The following is a 19,108-nucleotide window of genomic DNA, read 5'->3' as shown; positions in this document are numbered from 1 at the left end:
CTTAAGAACGGAAGTGTGTGGCATGTACAAGTGTTTGCGCATTGATAAATTTGTCCCCTACACCTGCTGTATTGGCTCGGTCTGCTACTGACACACTGGCCTTGTCTCTCTCTCTCTCTCTCTCTCTCTCTCTCTCTCTCTCTCTCTCTCGCACATGCACAGTCTTCCCACAGATGCTCATGTGATTTCCCCTGCCTTCCTTTATGTTTCTCCTCAGATGACACTCCTAAGTTACCCTGTTCCTGACTAGTCTGTGTAGAATTGGAACCTGCCTCCGTATCTGCCCCCTCCCAAGAATCACGCTGCTTAGGGCTCTCCCTCAGTAGAATGTCCATTCTAGGAGAGCAGGGATTGTCTGTTTAAGTAGCCCTACGGTGGCAGCACGGCCTGGCACACAGTAGGTGCTCCCACAAATGTCTGTTGAATGAGTGAGTGAATTTTTAAGAAGATTTATTATTAGTGTGTGCATGTGTGTATGTGTGTGTGTCTACCACAGGTGTTCAGGTGCCCTCAAAGGCCAGAAGAGGGCATGGGATTCCTAGGAGCTCTAAGTTCAGGAGAGTGTGAGTTGGCCCATTGTAGGTGCTGGGAAATGAACTCAAGTCCTCTGCAAGAGCAGCAGGTACTCTTATTGGCTAAACCATCTCTCCAGACTGAATCTTTTGGATTAAGTCCGGGGCCTCGCACATGCTAATCCATTGCTCTACAGGTGAGCCACACCCCATCTCTTCCCTGACAGATTTAGGCAGATACTCGCTGCCCAGCTACAACCCCAACCTTCATTTTACTTTTTGGAGATAGGATCTCACTGAGTGGGCCCAGACTGGCTTGAGGAGACCCTGGAACGCAGAAGGGCTTTGAACATGAAATCCTCCTTGTCTCAGCCTCTGGAGTAGCTGGGATTACAGGCAGGTAAAACCAAGCCTGATAGGCAAATGAACTCATGCGTGTGCATCTGTGTTTCGCTGTGTACCGGGAGCGTGTACAACGTTAACAGGCAAGCAAGCCAGTTAGTGCATTTTGAATAAACATTGTCTGGGAGAGATTTGTGGGCCAAAGGCGTTTGTCCGGGTCTCTTATTTCGTCTCTGTTTGTGTGTCCACCCCTTCTTTGTGTATACCTGTGTCACTACGGTGCACACGCAAGAAAGTACAACTACAAACACCCCAGACACAAGCGCGTAAACAAGCAGATACGCAATACCCGTTTATGCAGGGTTCCCGATACACTCACATGAGTGTGGCAGATGAGTGAAGGCTCTAGTATTATTGGGCCTGTAATTCTGAGCGTGGTGGATGTGAATGTGCGTGCGTCTGCCCATCTGTTTCATGGCTCGTGTAAGTCGGGGGACATAGTGTACTCGTGTGATTCTGGCATCTGCATTTGGGCGAGCGCGGCGTTCCTTCCACCTGGTATTTTGGAGGGTGGCCTCGCTAGCCAGACACAAAGTTTCCTTTTCTCAGACTGCAGAGGGAGTGGAACCGGGGAAAATCCGTCTCGAAGGCCGGAAGGAGGTGGGCAGGGAAGCGCCCTAAGCCGCGGCTGCCCGGGCGGGCTGCCGTTCCCGCCAAGGTCAGGTGCCGGCGCCGCAGCCCCCGCGGCCGGAGAAGAGATGCGTGGCCCAGGGAGGGCGGCCGGAGGGGGCGAGCGCTGGGTCGCGTCCAGCCACCTGGCACGTGGAGGCCACTACACAGGAGTTGGCGCCCCAGGCCAGTCGGAGCAGCCCCGGGGCAAGGGAGGGGGGCGTTGGTTCTGGAGCTCTGTTCTGTTCCAACCGCAGCATTCCTGCCCCCGCCTGAGTCACGGGGCGCCCCCCCACCTTCCACTTCCGGCCTCTCCTGGGGGTGCATAGCGTGGGATTCCCCATTCTCAAGTTCCGGAGGCTGCATCTCAAATAAGGACTCTAGGATGAACCAAGGGATCTGGGACCCCCATCCTCTTCTCCTGGATTCCACTGCTCCACAAGAGCCTGTGGACTCCAGATGTGTTTTCCAGATGTACTGCCCCGCCCCCACCCCATCCGCTCACCCCCACCCTTGGCTTTTCTAAGGGAATGAGAGATGGAGAGAGAAGAGGACACGCCCTGACTCAGATAGAGAGGGACAGAGAGGCATACACACTCACAAACTGACAAAATTCCTTCACAAAGCACCCTCCCCTCCCCCGACAGTGAATCACTCTTAAATACACAGGGTCCGTTATTAGCACAAATATAAACACAGAAAAGCAGCACTGGCTAAGCCATACACCGTTCGTTCACAGGGCGGATGCTGTCCCAAACACAGTGACATAAATGCCCTGGGACTTACTGGTAAACACATGGGAGCTGACAATGAGGCAGAGCCGCCCACCCCTACCCCACACACATGAGCCAGTGTGGGGAGGAACACACAAACACAAAGTCCAACCTGCACACATCCACTGTAAACGCCTGGCCAAATAGTCTACACAGACGTTAATACCGACAAACAAACCTCTGCAGACTTAGGCATTGAACCCCCAAACAACACATGTCAGCACTGACAAGGACAGACAAATAGATACAAACCAGGAAGCAATAAAAGTTAATGTCGACTCCCCCAACCACAGCACCATACCCCCAAGAGAGGGGGTGGAGAGCTCAGAGCCTAAATCTGTGCCAAAAGACAGACACAGATGGATGAGAAAACACTTATTGCGTAGCCACAGTGGCCCTCTGTAGAGACTGCAAGAAAGGGACGTTGCCACATATGCATGGGTTGGCACAGACACATGAGTAACAGGTGAGTTCCTGGGGTTCGGGCACTAAGAATCAGGGGGAGTCAGTAATAAAGAGACCCCGGAGAGAGCAGAAGCACGTTGATACTCTGCTACCAATCTCAGCCTGTCTTTTTGTCTCTCCTTTGGTACATACAAAACACAGAATTTCATGCTGGCAGTCATACTTTTCCTTCAGCAGTCAATAAGAAACACATCAACTTAGTCATACAATCCATCTTCCCTCTCCGTTTGGAGACAGGGTCTTGTGTGGCCCTGGCTGGCCTGAAATTTGTAATCCTCCTTGAGTGCTGGGATTACAGGCACAAACTGCCATGCCCCGTGTGACTTATTGATTCTGCAAGGGAACAGGACCTCACATCACGACATACATCCGCAGGTGTACTGTGTGAGCCGTCGCCTTAATAGACAGAAGTGTTCAAGCTAGCCTCATAGTGTCAGCAGCTCTGGTCTCACACAATGTCAGCATCCGTGAACACAGGACACAGAGGGAAAACAGATAAACGTCAACGTTGACATTTAGTGACACCTACAGAAACACAGACCGAATTGAAACACACAGAAACTGGCCCCCACTAAGACATACTCCCCTACAAAGCAGTCAATACTGATGGATATGCTGATTCGGGAGGACAAGGCTACATGTATAGACACTCCCCTTCCCAACCAGACACCTTCAGAGCTCCTCATCTCTTTGCAGGTGTTGCCGTTGCGGTCATAACACACTGATAGACACATGAGACCCTCTCACAGTTGTGTGCCCATTTCTCCCCTCCCCCCTTCTTGTCCAGCCAGGCTGACTCAGGCCCTATTCCTATTCCTACCAGACCACTCGAGCCACAGGCCTGAGTCACCCCTCTGGGGGCCAGCACGCTCATCACACTTCCTTGCACACTCAGGGCTCCCAGAATGCTGAGAATGTGAGCCCTTCCCTCCACACTGAAGGACCCCTCCTCACCTCTCCTGAAAGGCAGCAGGTGGGGTTCAGGAAACTGTTACTCTTAGGGTTTGGCTGCTTCCCCTGATGAGTTATCCCCATGTTCGTGTCTCCATCTCTTCTTCTTTAGTAAGGGACACTCTATGTACAAGGTCCCCCAGCCATGTCTCTGACAACCATGTGACCCTAAGCAAAATGCCCCCTTTGTATAGTACAGAAAGGGAGGGTCACTCTGAAGTAGGGATCCCATCATTCAGACCACATTATCATGTGTCTCTCTATGCTGGACCACTTCAGTGGCCTGTTCACTTTTAGTTTTCCTTCTTCCCTGCCCCTGATTTTTTTTTTTCCTTTTCTTGAGACAAGGTCTTCTATAGTTCAAACTCAGTATGTAGTCAGGGCTAGCTTTGAACTCAATATACAGTTGAGGATGGTCTGAAACTTCTGGTACTACTGCCTCCACCACCCACGTGATTACAGGCATACACCACCAAGTATGGGATGCTCTGAATGGATGCAGGGCTTCGTGTGTGCTGGGCAAGCATTCCATCAAATGAGCAACATCCTCTGCCCTTTGTTTTTCTTTATTGACAGGGTCTCACACTATAACCCAGGCTGGCCTAGAACTCACTATGTCATCTAGACAGACCTCAAACTGGTAACAATCCTTCTGCCTCAGCTTCTCAAATTCTGGGATTACAGGTATGAACCTCCATCTTGTCTTCTCTGTCTTTCTCTGTTGCTCACTTTCTCTCCTCATTCTTCTCTGGGTTCTGTTTTCCCAGGAGCCCTCGCTGAGCAGAGACCTCCTCCCCTTGGTTGAGGCCCAGGGGACACTTCCGGGCACGAGGTGGGCAGGTCGAAGGAGGAGGTGGATGGAGGAGGGTATTGGTTAGTTCTGATGCCCTGCTTGGGTCAAGGGCTAACAAAGGAGCAGCAGGCCTACACACTTGGGCCACTGAACAGCTTAGAGGAAATTTGGGACAAAGAATGCTATTCAGAGAGAGGCTGGGGTGAACAGAAACACACACAGAGAAGCAGTGAGCAAGGGATGGAGAAACAGAGGGATGAAAAACAGACAGACAGAAATAAGGCAGAGGAAGGACAGGTTGACAGCCACGGTGAATGAAGGGCACTCCCCTGCCTTGGTCCACACTCAGACTCACCTGGAGCTTGCAGACTGTTTTGAGAGCTGTGGCTTATGATGGGGGAAAGGGGAACAGCATCTTGAAGCCAGAGTAGGTTCACGGGTTCAGGGGGTCCCTGGGCCTGGCAGCTTAGGTTGAAGGGGGTATTGGCCGGCACAGCTTTGTCCTCAGGCTCCTCCAGGAAGTATGGGAGACCTGGGAAGTTGGTGGTGAAAGCTGAGTTCCCTCTGAACCTCTCAGGGCCCAGATTATCATTAGGCTATTGGAGGTGCTAAATACTAGATCCACCCTGCAGCTTATTCGCTTGTCCCTTCTGTCTGGTCCCTCAGGACACCTCAGTCACCTTCAGATGTCTGACCCTTTATGCTTCTCTGCCTAGGACCATGCTTCCAACATCTGGTTCAGTCTATGCCTGACCACCTTGGGCAGTTTCCAGAGCATGTGAGAGTATCACCTCTTCTCTTGTTTTCTCTTCCTCCTCCTCCCCCTCTTCCTCCCCTTTCTTCTTTCTGCGCTCTCTCTCTCTCTCTTTCTGTTTTGTTGCTGTTATTGTTTGTTTTTCTGAGACAAGGTCTCTCTACATAGCTCTTGCTGTCTTAGAATTCACTATGTAGACCAGGCTGGCCTTGAACTCACAGAGATCCACCTGCCTCTGTCTCCTCAGTGCTGGGATTAAAGGCATATGCCAACATGCCTGACTCTTCTCTTTTTGAGACAGGGTCTTGCTTTGTACCACAGACTGGCCTCAAACTACAGATCCTCCTGCCTCAGCCTCCTGAATGTGGCAAATTTATGTGTGTATCACCATGCCTGGCTTGCCTTGTATCATTTAATGAAGAAATGATGTGCTTGAAGTGATGTGTCTCTGAACGCAGGCATATCCTACTCTAAGTGTATTTGATCCTCCAGGACATTCAAAATCTCCCCAAATGTCCTCCCCTCTGGGACATAGAATTTCCCTTAGACCAACATAATTGATGGCCTCCCAAGCCTTTTCAACCCCCAAGATTCCCTACATCTCTATCTAGGCTTTATGTCCTGATGGAAAGACTCTAAGTTCTATCCCATCAGAAGCTCTGACCTGAGGACTCACCTTCCAGCCCTACATAGCCAGGCTGAGACACGAAGGTCCGTCCTTCCAGGTACACCATACACTGGTACTCTCCTGCATCTGCAAGTTGCAGGGATGAGATTCTGGAAGGGAAGAGGAGGGACAGAGAGGCTTGGGGTTAGGACTCAACACTGGGAAGGTCAGCAGAACTGAAAGAGGGGGTCTGAACAGGAAACTCATAGAAGGCTGAAATAGGTACTATTTTTAACTCATTTTTACAGAAGAGGAAAATGAAACCTAGAGGTCATATCGCAAGCTCAGAGCCACATGGCCAGTAAGTGGTCAAGTGGAGATTCCCAACCCAGGCGGAGTGGCTGCCCAGTGGCTTTGTGTGGAAGGACTGTATGCGTGGAGATCACTGGTCAGGGACAGGTGCCACACCTGAGCTGACTGACGACTTTCCATTCATCTTGCCAGTCTTCACCCAGAGGCACCTGGGTCTGGGTGTTATCAGCCAGTTCTAAGAGCTGTCCATTCCGAAGCCACAACACCTCAGGTGGTTCTCCCTGAACCTGGAGCTCACACCGAAGGGTTCCTGTGAGTCCTCTGGCACCGGTGATATTCCCTGGGTTCCCCACAAATGGGCTGTCAGCCTCAGCCTGTGTGTCTGTCAGGTGAGATGGAGAGGAGTGTGTTTAGGAACCCCCACAGTTCACTGCTTCTCTCTTCTACCTTTTCTGTCTGCCCACCGCTGCCAGGACCCTACATAGTTGTAGAATGATCTCGGGGGGCGGGGGGAGTTAGAGGCATGGGGGAGGATGGAAGTCTTCCCAGGGGACTGAGGTCGGTTTCCATCCCATGTCCAGTCTGTTAGGAGGAAGGCCTGGGATCTGGCAGCCTCCCACGCCCTGGACTGCCTGGCAAGGCCGGTCCCTGCCATTCCGGAAAAGAAAACGGAGCAGGGAAAGGAAGGGAAGGGAAGGGAAGCGAAGGGAGGGAGGGAGAAGGGGGGGAGAGAGAGAGAGAGAGAGAGAGAGAGAGAGAGAGAGAGAGAGAGAGAGAGAGGACTCCAGAGCAGGGTGAGAACAAGTGGTTGAGGGGTACAGCAGTGACGAGGGGGGCCCAGGACTCCCAAGCCCTCCTCCTTCAGTCTGCCTCTGTATTTGTTGGGGAAAGATCCCTTCCTGTCATCTATCCCCACCCCCAGTTCCGTCTCTCTCCTCAGGACCCAGATTCATCAGCCCTCAGCCCTCCCTGCCTCAGCTTCTTCCTTCTGTCTTTCCTCCGGGTCCATCTTCTGTCCCTGGCCCTCCCAGTTTCTGTTTTTTGTCTTTCTGGTCCCCTCTCAGTTGCTTTCCCTAACATCTCCCCCACCCCACCCCCGTCTGTGTCTTTCTGTCTCCCCCCACTCCAAGTCAGCTCTCTGTCGTCCCGAGGAAACTCCCTAAACTAGCCCAGCACCCCCAACACCTGCTAGCCAGCCCCCACCCCCTCACTCCCCCTGCCCTGTGTCCCATCAGCCCGTGTCTGCCTCAGTGAGTCCCCATCACTCACCCTTAGGAGCCGCACACCCCCAGCACCATAGCGCCAAGCACCAGGCCAGCGGGACCCTGCCCATCCTCAGGACACCACTACTGGCAATCGATACCAAACTTTCTTCCGAAGTTGATGGACACCTCTCTCGGGAAGGGGGCAGGGCCGGGTTGTCCCCGGCCCTCCCCCCAGCTCTGGGCTCCTGGGATTTGGCACTGCCCGCCTGGCACAGCGGGAGCCCCTCGGCTGGCTCAACTCCTCCGCAGTTAGCTGTCTTCCCGGCTACCCTGCCTCATACTCTCCCTCCCAGACTTCTTTCCCCGCCCCTGGCTCCCCCTCTGCCTCCGCCCACTAGGGCCCCAGCCCAGGGGCCACTGGGACTCGGAGGGGTTAACGAAAAGAGAAGAGTACTGGATCGGCCTCGTCTTAAAGGGGCCTTGGCGCCTTGGAGAGAGGCTGGGGAGGTGGAAGACCTTTGTAAGATCTTTGTGGCTGATGGTGGCTGAGGGCCGATCCTGGGCTGGTGAGTTAGGAGAATGGGCGCTGTCCCCCTGGACTCTCTCAGGGTCTGGTAAACATTCCTGCAGAATTTCCACTCCTCTCAGCCCAAGACGCTCCCCTTTTGGGCCTCCACCCTCAGCCCAGCCTCCCAGGCCTCCCTTCACTCCCCTCACACTCATGGCAGCTTGAACAAGGACATACACAATCTCTCTCTCTCTCTCTCTCTCTCTCTCTCTCTCTCTCTCTCTCTCTCTCTCTCTCTCTTCCTCCCTCCCTCCCTCCGATGGCATTGACACAGAAGCCGGGACAGGTAGAGACACGCAGTGGCATGCTGCCTGCCCACATATACCCTCAGATGAGCTGGGTCAGGCGTTTGCATGCTGGAGAAGTCTTATAAATGGAAGGTCACTGCGGGATGGGCGTACCCAGGGTTGGGGCACTCATCTAAGGAGACGTCAACGCTCACATCCACAAAAGCCCACTTGGACACAGTAACAGGAATCCAGAGGTGGCTGCAGACTGGAGTGGGAATTCCAGCCCTATCCCAACCCGGCAACTACGGGCAGTGGGCAAACGCCTATCGTCCTGTGTCTCAGTGTGTCCAGCTGTAAGATGGGAGTGAGGACAGCCCCTGCTAATGTAGCCGGCTAGTGCGAGAATGATCTAGGTCAAAGTGCAGTGCAGTTCCTTGCACGTGGGTAGCCCAGCTGACAAGGTGCCCAGGATTTTTGGCATCCCATTGTCTCTCTCTGCACTTGCGCTGTTTGCTCCTCAGGGAACCTTGTATTCAGCCCTTGCAGATCTGGGGCCAGGACTCTGGCTCTGATGCATGTCTACTGTGCCTCTAGGTGTTTGCCATAGAGGCTGTGTTCAGAAGGCCTCTAGCACCTAACTCTCTTCTCCATTAACCGGGGCACTGCTTTATTAGAACTGTTTTTATATATTTATATATACTTTATTTATTCTTGTTTTATATACATTGGTGTTTTGCCTGTGTGTGTGTCTGTGTGAGGGTGTCAGATTTTGGAGTTACAGACAGTTCCGAGCTGTCATGTGGGTGATGGGAATTGAACCCCGGGTCCCCTGGAAGAGCAGTCAGTGCTTTTAACCTCTGAGCTATCTCTTCAGCCCCATAACTGATTTTGATGACCTCAGAATTCTGTTTTGCCTCCTGATGTCTCTCCTCTTTTCCCTTTCTCCATATCCACTACTCTCTTCTACTTCCTCTCTCCCTCCCTCAATCTATCTCTTGCTTAGGATCTAGGAGGATGTTTCTGAGCCAGGCGTCCCTTTAACCATGTTTAACCCTGTCTGCTCCCTAGCCATGACTCCCCACTGCCCTGAGGATGAACTCCAAGCTCCCCAGCTGCTCACTCAGGGTCCTAACTCTAACCATCATCCTATTTGTGACTCCCTCTAGTGATCACCCCAGCATCGGATTCACCCCACCGGTCTGGGCCTTGGGGTCCTCCTGAACACTCAGCATGGGTGTTGGCATTATAAAGTTCCATGGAGAACTCCCTCTTACTCAGCTCCCTCTCCACCACCTCACCCTGGTCTAGTCTTGTCCTCTGCCACCTGGATCCCAGCTGCAGTTTCCTCCTTGGGTGGTCTGAGTCTATGGGTTCTTCTGACTCGTTTCCCACTTAGCAGTCACAGGGTATTTCCTAATCCCACATCTGACCCGTTCTTTCTCCCACCCCCCTCCTCTTTCCCCCTACTACCTAGCTGTAGCCCCACTTCTGCCTCAGCCTTTAAGATAAAGCCACAAGTTTGTTACCGGTACCCCTCATATCCACTCAACCCTGGCCTCACCTCCCTGAGCAACTTTCCTTTTCTCACCTGAAGAACCTCCCTTCACACCTTGGAGCATCCTTCTGTAGCATTTGGTCCCAAGCTCCTACACATCCCTCAACCCACCTGTTTTCTCCCCTCTCTACTGCACCATTTCCAGCCCCTTCCGGTCTAACCTAGCTGCACTCCCACAGTATGCTGCTCACTCTCAACACCTGTCTGTTCCTTTTTTTGAGATGGTCTCACTATATTGCCAAGGCTGGTCTCAACCTCCCAATCCCCCTCGCTTCAGCCTCGGGAGTGCTGGGTTGACCGGCCGGGTGTGCGCCACCACGCCCAGCTTGCCCTGTGCTTTTCCTTTGGCAGCATTTCCTGTGGATTGTCATTGTGGGTTTATTGCATGATTCTCTGTTTTCTGTCTTCTCTCTGACCTGTGGGCTCTGGGAGGACAGACTGGGGCTATCTCAGATGCTGCTGTAACCCATGGAAAAGGCCTGCCACACTGTGGATTGCTAATAAAGATGGCATCTCTAGGGTACGGAAGTCCTTCCCCGGGGCTGGGGAGATGGGACCTGACTCAGGTGCAGCTAGTCCTTTCACCCACGTACAAGCCAGGTGTGGGCGTGAGCGCTTATAACCCTAGAGGGGATGGGGATGGGTGGATCCCTGGGCCTTGCTGGCTAGCCATTCTAGTCGAAACTGAACCACAGGTTTAGTGAGAGATCCTGCCTCAAAGAATAAGATGGAGGGGCTGAGGAGGTGGCTCAGCAGTTGGGACGTGTGGGTTCAGTTCCCACCACACCCATGGCACATCGCTGCCCCCTGTTACAGAGGAATCTGACGCCCTCTACTAGCCTCTGCAGGTACCAGGCATGCACATGATATGCAGACATACAAGCAAACAAAACACCTGCACACATTTAAAAAACAACAACCGTTAGAAATAAACGAACAAACAAATAAATAAAAATAAGGTGGAGAAAGAGGAAGACATTTGATCTCTACCTCTGGCCTCCTCACACACATGCCTGCACATGCATCTATATATGTGGAGGCAGGCACACATACACACATATGCGTACATATCACACCCACACACAATTTTTTTTTAAAAAGGAGATCACACCCTTGTATAGATTCATTAACATCAGTGGGAATTCCTGTCAAATTTAAACCTATGAAGCCATTTACTCAAGAACCTGAGAGGCTGTGGCAGGAAAGAAGCCAGCAAATTCAAGGCCAGCCTTTGCTCTATAGTGAGACCATCTCACAAAGGCGAACAAAATCAAAACTATTAGCCAGGTGTGGTGGTATACACCCACAATCCCAATACCTGGGACGTAGAGGCAGAAGGATCAGGAGTTCAAAGTCATCCTCAACTACATCAAAAGTTTGGGGCTAGCCTGGGCTATGTGAGACCCTGTTTCAACAACAAACAACAAAGTATTGGCACCTAATATGTGTTTTTAATTTACCTTGAATTACCTTGAATGGCATTTTAGAAAATGAAGATGCTGCTGGAGAGTTGGCCCAGCAGTTAAGAGCATTTGCTGCTCTTGTAGAGGACCCAAGTTTAGTTCCCAGCACCCACATGGTGCCTCACAACTGTCTGTAACCCCAGTCCCAGGGGATCTGATACTTTCTTTTGACCTCCAAAGGCACCAGACATGTACTTACATACATGCAAGCAAAACATATGAAATAAAATAAATTTATTTTAAAAAACTTTAAAAATTGGAGACAGATGGACAGAAATGCCCTTCACACTAGGAGATGAGAACATGACAAGCTGGTTTTTGCAAGAAGTATCTGTTCTTGCTTTTTTTAAAAAAGATTTATTTATTATGTATACAGCATGTATGACTACAGGCCAGAAGAAGGCACCAGATCTCATTACAGATGGTTGTGAGCCACATGTGGTTGCTGGGAATTGAACTCAGGAACTCTGGAAGAGCAGTCAGTGTTCTTAACCTCTGAGCCATCTCTCCAGCCCTGTTCTTGCTTTTATTACAAATATTTATTCATTTATTTTTATGTGGTGTGTGTGTGTGTGTGTGTGTGTGTGTGTGTGTGTGTATGTGTGTACCTGACTTCAGTATCTCTGTGTACTATGTGGGTGCAGGAGCCTGCAGAGATCAGAAGAGGGCATTGGAATCACTGGAACTGGGGTCACAGATGGTTGTAAGCCCCCATGTGGGTGCTGAGAATTGAACCCCGGTCCTCTGCAAGATCAGCAAGTGCTCTTAACCGCTGAGCCATCTCTCCAGCCCCAAATCTCCCATTCTTAAAAGACAGAAAAACAATTATAAAAATACTTATGAGGAAGTAGTTTGTACCTTGAGAAAACCGCATAGGGGAGGGAACAGCAAGGCATGGTTGTGTTACATTTAGAGCCTGTGGCTAAGGAAGGCCTCTCTGAGGTTAACCTGGAGAGCTAAGGAACTCCGCAGTAAGCCACATGGCAAGAGCATTCCAGGAAGGGCAAACAGCCATTGCAAAGACTGAGGCAGGCATGAGCAACTTCAGGGAGACACATTTGTGACTGGAATGAATGCAGACTGGGGCAGGCCCAGGTAGGGTCAGGAAGAGTCTCAGCCCAGAGAAGACCTTGCTTGTTCTTCTGAAGGCCAGAGTGGGTTTTGGGCAGGAAAGATAGGATTTGATCTGGTTTTGTTTATTGATTACTATTTCTTAGGTGCTGGGAACTGAACCTGGGGCCTTAATGCAATCACCCTAACAAGTCCATATTAGGCAAGAATCAAGTGACTGAGCTACATCTCTAGCCCCTCACTGGGGGATTCTAGACAGGTGCTCTACCACTGAACCACACCCCCAGCCCCTCACTGGAGGATTCTAAGCAGGTGCTCTACCACTGAACCACACCCCAAGCCCTTTACTGGGGGATTCTAGGAAGGGGCTCTACCACTGAGCCACATCCCAAGCCCTGGGTTTTTTGAGACAGTATTTCACTTTATAGCTCAGGTTGGCCTTAAACTATTATTATTGATCTTCCTGTTGAGTCTCCTGTGTGTTGGGATTACGAAGGGTGGGGCACCATGCCTAGCTGATAAATTTAATCAATCAATCAATAGAATGAATGGCCTCACACGTTCCACACAAGTGCTCTATCACTGACCTACATCACCAGACCTCCATTGGGTTTTGGTTTGATTGTTTTTATTTTATTGGTACTTTATTTATTTATTTATTTTGTGTGTATGGGGCATATCACTGTGCCTCTGTGGAAGTCAGAGGATAATTTGCAGGAGTCACTGTCTCTTTCCACCATGTGGGTCCCTAGGATTGAACAATTCAGGTTGTTAGGTTTGGTGGCAGACCGTTTCCCCCCATGACCTGTCTCCCTGATCTTCTGTGGGTTTCTAAAGGACCTACCTGCTAAAGCCATTCAGTGAAAGTTGATGGGAGACTTCCTGACAGACACCAGGACCCACACGTACCGGTCCTAACTATTACCACACAGGGGATGTGTTTTTGTGGTGTGATGCAATGAGAAAGGGTGTGTTGTAGGGTATCCACCAGAGAATACTACTTGAATATGGGCGTAAGCCAATAGAAAGTCTTTATTGCTGCCTGGCTACTACACTGGGTGTTCAGGATCCCATTGTACCACTGAGCCTTTCTCAGGGTGGACTTTTAAGCACAAAAACATATCCTGGGTTGACATATTTCAGTTAACTAGAACAGTTAGCCAGAAGCAGAACTACTAGACTTTCCCAGGACTATGGACTTTGATGGATCAGGTCTTTGTTTTCATTTTGGCAGGTGGTATTGTCCATGTGCTGAGTTTTATGGCCTGAATGGGATTTCCATCATGGAGTCAGTTGTGCTAAGGCCTAGTAGCCTGTCACAGGTGTTGCACCTCCAACAAGGAGTTCTTTGCTAAAATGAGCCTGCATCTGGTCCAGCTTCCAGCTAATGGGAGATTCTTGGAAGGGAAGAACATTGAATGGCAGCACAAGATGCCATCAGCCAAAACTAGTATATAAACAATTACACAGGGCAAATGACCCAGTTTACTTGAAATATAAATGATAAATGGAGGGTCTTGGCACATGCCTAGAATACCAACACTCAGAAGATGGAGGCTGGAAGATGTTGAGTCTGAGGCCGTCTTGGGCTTCATAGCAAGGCTGTCTGATATAAAATGAAACAAAATAGGGTCGCTGAGATGGCTCAATGTGCAAAGGCAACTACTCCAAGCCCGACGGCCTGAGTTCAATCTCTGGGACTCCCATGGTGGAAGGAGACAAGGAACACATACAAAAATAAATACATGTAATAATGACAAAATAAGAATAAATTTAGGGGAGAGATGACTCAGAGGTTAAGAGCACTGGCTGCTCTTCCAGGTGGACCTGGGTTCAATTCCCAGCACCCACATGACAGCTCACAACCATTTGTAACTCCAGTTCCAGGGGATCCAACACCCTCATACAGACACACATGCAGGCAAAACACCAATGCACATAAATTTTTTTCAATCAATAAGTGTAATATTTAATAGAAAAATCAGCACAAATACATAAATAGCTAAGATGCAAATGAAATTGTAATTCACCAGCAGACATGTTTTATTTTATTTTTTTCACTTTTTTTATTTTTTTTTTATTTTTATTTTTTAAATTTATTTATTTATTATGTATACAGAAGAGGGCGCCAGATCTCATTACAGATGGTTGTGAGCCACCATGTGGTTGCTGGGAATTGAACTCAGGACCTCTGGAAGCGCAGTCAGTGTTCTTAACCTCTGAGCCATCTCTCCAGCCCCTCACTTTTCTTTATTAAGAAATTTTCTACTCCACATACTATCCACAGATCCCCCCTCCTCCCTCCTCCCATCCCCCAGCCCTCTTTCCCAGGCCACCCCGAATCCCCACATCCCCCAAATCGAGGTCTCCCATGGTGAGTCAGCAGAGCCCAGCACACTGAGCCTAGGCAGGTCCAAGTCCCTTCCCACTGCACCAAGGCTGTGCAAGGTGTCACACCACAGGCACCGGGTTCCAGAAGCCTGCCCATAGATCAGGGACAGATCCCGATCCCCCTGCCTGGGTGCCCCCCAAACAGTTTGAGCCAAACAACCGTCTTCCGTATCCAGAGTGCCTAGTCCAGTCCCATGGGGGCTCCACAGCCACCAGTCCACAGTTCATGGGCTTCCACTAGCGTGGCCGGTCATCTCTACACGTCTTCCCATCATGATCTTGATGTCCCTCGCCTGCAGTATCTCTCTTCTCTCTCATCAATTGGATTCCTGGAGCTCAGCCTGGTGCCTGGCCATGGATCTCTGTATCTGCCTCCATCAGTCACTGGACAAAGGCTCTATGATGACAGCTAGGTTATTTAATGCACATAAAATTTTAAAAAATTAATAATTTGGGCCCAAAAAGATGGCTCAGTGGTTAGGAGTATGGGCTGCTCTTCCAGAGGACCTAGGATCAATTCCCAGCACCCACATGACAGCTCATATCTGTCTATAACTCCAGTTCCAGGGGATCTGACACCCTCACACCAATACACGTAAAATGAAATTAAATAAATTGTTTAAAAAAGAATAAATTTAATAAGCAAAAGGATGGAGAGTGGTTACAGATTTCAAAAAACTTAAGAAACCTATCAAATGAAATTGGGATTCTATTTTTTGAAAAATTTACTTCTATTGCCAGGTGTGGTGGCCCATGCCTTTCATCCTAGCACTTGGGAGGCAGAGGCAGGCGGATCTCTGTGAGTTTCAGGCCAGCCTGGTCTACAGAGTGAGTTCCAGGACAGCCAGGGCTGTTACCAGAGAAACCCTGTCTTGAAAAACCAAAACAAAACCAAACCAAACAAAAAATTTGCTTCTGTTTTTATGTGTATGGATGTTTTGCCTGCACATATGTCTGTGCACCGTGTGTGCAGTGCCCCAGACACCGGAGAGGGTGTCTAGAATTATAGGTGGTTGTGAGCTGAGTTCTGGGAATTGAACCTGGGTCTTTTGGAAGAACAGCTAGTGCACTTAACTGCTGAGCTGTTTCTCCCGCCCTTGAGTTTTAATTTCAGCAAGTCTAAGTGAGGCACGGTGACCCACAGTCTCAGCACTTGGAGTGTGGAAGCAGGAAGATCAAGAATTCAAGGCCAGCCCCAGTTACATGGTAAGTTTGAGGCTGGCCAGCCTGAGCTACACGAGGCTTTGTCTCAAAACAGAGTGGGGCTAGATCAGTAGTTCTCAACCTTCTAATGTTGCAACTCTTCAATACAGTTCCTCATGCTGTGGTGACCACCAGCCATAAAATTATTTTTGTTGCTATTTCATAGCTGTAGTTTCGCTACTGTGGTGAATGGTAGTGTCAATATCTGATATGTGACCTACAGGTTGAGAACCACTGGGCTAGCACAACCTCTTCGTGGATAAGAACACTTACTGCACTTACAGAGGTCTGGAGTTGAGTTCCCACCACTCACCACCTTTCTCTCCCGTTTCAGGGGATCCAACACCCTCTTTTGGACTCCACAAGCACCAGGCACACATATGGCACATATACATACATGTAGGTAAACACATACATACAATTTTTTTTTTTTTTTGAGACAGGGTTTCTCTGTGTAGTTTTTGGTACCTGTCCTGGAACTCATTCTGTAGACCAGGCTGGCCTTGAACTCACAGAGATTTATCTGGCTCTGCCTTCTGAGTGCTGGGATTAAAAGCATGTGCGGTCGCTGCCCGGCCACACAAAAATTTTAAATCTGCACCCACACACAGGAACACCAAATAAACAAATATGAAAATAAATGTATAAAATATACTTATGTTGGGGAGTATTATTTTAAAGTGTGTTATTTTTGTTTATGTTGCATTTGTTTAATTCTGTGAAGCTGTGTGTGTGCCTGTCTAAAACACATGATGGTCTAATACAAATCTGAACAGCCAATAGCAAGGCAGGAGAAAGGATAGGCGGGACTGGCAGGCAGAGAAAATATATAGAAAGAGAAATCTGGGAGGGAAGAAGAAGTAGCCAGAGAAGGAGGAGGACTCCAAGGGCCAGCCACCCAGCTACACAGCCAGACACGGAGTAAGAAACAAAGAAAGGTATACAGGAATAGAAAAGGAAAAACCCAGAGGCAAAAGACAGTTGGGATAATTTAAGGAAAGCTTGCAAGAAACAAGCCAAGCTAATACCGGGCATTCATAATTAAGAATAAGCCTCTGTGTGTGATTTTTTGGGGGGAGCTGGGTGATGGCCCCCCAAAAGAGTAATAAAACTAATAACACACTTATAAGGCCAGTGACATGGGTCACTGGGTGAAGATGCTTGCCTGTAAGCCTGGCAGCTTGAGTTTGACACTTGAAATCCACACAGTGAAAGGAGAGAACTGACTTCTGCAAGTTGTCCCCTGGCCTCCACTTTTGTGCCATGGCATGCGCATACCCACACCTCCTTCCAACACAAAACAAATAATTGTAAAAGAGTGAAAACAAAATCCATTTATGAGGCTACCAGGGAAATGTAAACACTAATCTGTTTGTCACAATGAGCGTCAGAGTGAGTCATATAGTTTTGATTTTTCAAAGTAAACTTTAGCTGGGTGTGGTGGCTCATGCTTGTAATTCCAACATTCAGGAGTTTGAGGTAGGACAGTCACTGTAGTCAAAGGCAGCCTGTACTACATAGTGAGTTCTGGGTTAGCCTGGGCTGTAGAGTGAGACCCTGCCTCAGTACAAACAAAATTAGGGGCCAGAGAGATGGCTCTGTGATTGAGCACTTGCTACTCTTGCCGAGGGTCAGAGTTCAATTCCAAGCATCCAAGTTGGGTCTTTCACAAAACCCCAGTAATTTCAGCTTCAAGGGATCAGACGCCCTCTTCTGGCCTCTGCAGGTACTGCACACACACACACACACACACACACACACACACACACGTAGCAATAAATATAAATCTATTTAATGTCATTAAATTATACAGTTTTGGCTAAAATCCCAGCACTCGGGAGGCAGAGCCAGGTGGATCTCTGTGAGTTCGAGGCCAGCCTGGGCTACAAAGTGAGATCCAGGACAGGTACCAAAACACCACAGAGAAACCCTGTCTCGGGAAAAAAAAAAAAAAAAGAGTTGATGGGTTTTGAGCCCTGGAGCTCACAGATGGTGAAAGGAGAGAATGTGTAGTGTGTGTATGTGTGTGTTGCTGGGTTTTGACCTCAGGAACTCATGTTTGCAAGGCAAGCACTCTACCGGTTAAGCTGCATCAGTGTTTTTATGGTACTTATTAGGCAAACATTGTACCAATGAACTATGTCTCCAACTCGATGCTCAAAGACCACATTGACTAATCCAGTAGGCTTTGCCTTGGTGTCCAGTAATTCTTTTTTTTTTTTTTTTTTTTGTGGGTGTGTGTGGTGGTGGCACATGCTTTTATTTACTTATTTTTCATTTTTATTTATTTATTTTTTTCTATTACCAGCTTGATACAGTACAAATTCTTATCCTAATGGTGAAATGTTTCATTAAGGCTTGCCCAGTGATTGAGTAAAACCAAAACTTATTATAAGCCACAGTCATCAGACCCCTGCTAGGTAGCCTCTCTGGTTCTGTGGGTTGCAATCTGATTGTTCTTTGCTCTTTATATCTAGTATTCACTTATGAGTGAGTACATACCATGTTTGTCCTTCGGTGTCCAGTAATTCTTGTCTGTGGATGAAGCCATGAATGAGTTTGTCTTTTTTTTTCCTTTTTCTTTTTCCTACTGGAATCAACATAATGTCAGCTTTTATGTTAATATAGTGCAAGATCCAGGGTTATTTACCTACTTAAGTTTGAGACAGCCTTGAGATTTAGCTGAGGCTATCTCAAACTCACTGTGTATTCCATGCTGGCCTCAAATTCTTGGTGATCTCCCTGCCTGAGCCTCTTGGGTGCTGGGATTAGAGACATGCACCACCATATTTAGCTCCAAAACTCTTTAAATACATTACTTCAAGGATTCCAGAGTTCTTTGAATGTGAATTTTGAATGCAAAGCAAAGACAAGTCATTGTTCGGTTTTTTTTCCTTTCCTTTTTTTTTTTTTTTTTTTTTTTTTTTTTTGGAGACAGGATTTCTCTGTGTAACCCTGGATGTCTTAGAACTACCTCTGTAGACCAGGCTGGCCTCGAACTCACAGAGATCCATCTGCCCCTGCCTCCCGGGTGCTGGGATGAAAGGCATGTGCCACCACTGCAAGGCCTTTTGGTTGTTGTTTTTAATTTAACATAATTTCTTTGTTGAATCTTGGGAATTTCACATCATACACCCCATTTCTGCTCACCTTCCAGTCCCTCCATACCCTCCCTTCCCCCCTGTACCGCCCCCCATGAAAATTTAAAAAATTCAAACCAAACTAAACAAACTAACAAAAACAA

At 48.8% G+C, this 19,108-nt stretch overlaps 1 protein-coding gene across 4 annotated transcripts in view; it reads right to left on the bottom strand.

Annotated features, from left to right (window-relative positions):
- Nucleotides 1-7,959, bottom strand: part of Axl (AXL receptor tyrosine kinase) — a 33,513-nt gene extending 25,554 nt beyond the window's left edge. For 2 of the 4 annotated variants that reach the window (XM_059279780.1, XM_059279789.1), the window contains exons 1-4: nucleotides 7,448-7,959; nucleotides 6,335-6,560; nucleotides 5,936-6,036; nucleotides 4,861-5,037 (exon numbers count right to left, since the gene is read on the bottom strand). In XM_059279780.1, the coding sequence (XP_059135763.1) occupies nucleotides 4,861-5,037; nucleotides 5,936-6,036; nucleotides 6,335-6,560; nucleotides 7,448-7,511 (568 nt within the window). In that variant the 5' untranslated portion in view covers nucleotides 7,512-7,959. The remainder of the gene's footprint in view (nucleotides 1-4,860; nucleotides 5,038-5,935; nucleotides 6,037-6,334; nucleotides 6,561-7,447) is intronic. The other 2 variants (XM_059279796.1, XM_059279805.1) reach the window with 1 other exon arrangement.
- Between the last annotated feature and the right edge of the window lie 11,149 nt (nucleotides 7,960-19,108).

The sequence above is a fragment of the Peromyscus eremicus genome, chromosome 1, assembly GCF_949786415.1.
Source record: "Peromyscus eremicus chromosome 1, PerEre_H2_v1, whole genome shotgun sequence".
Lineage (NCBI taxonomy): Eukaryota > Metazoa > Chordata > Mammalia > Rodentia > Cricetidae > Peromyscus > Peromyscus eremicus.
This window is presented reverse-complemented; position numbering and strand designations above follow the sequence as displayed.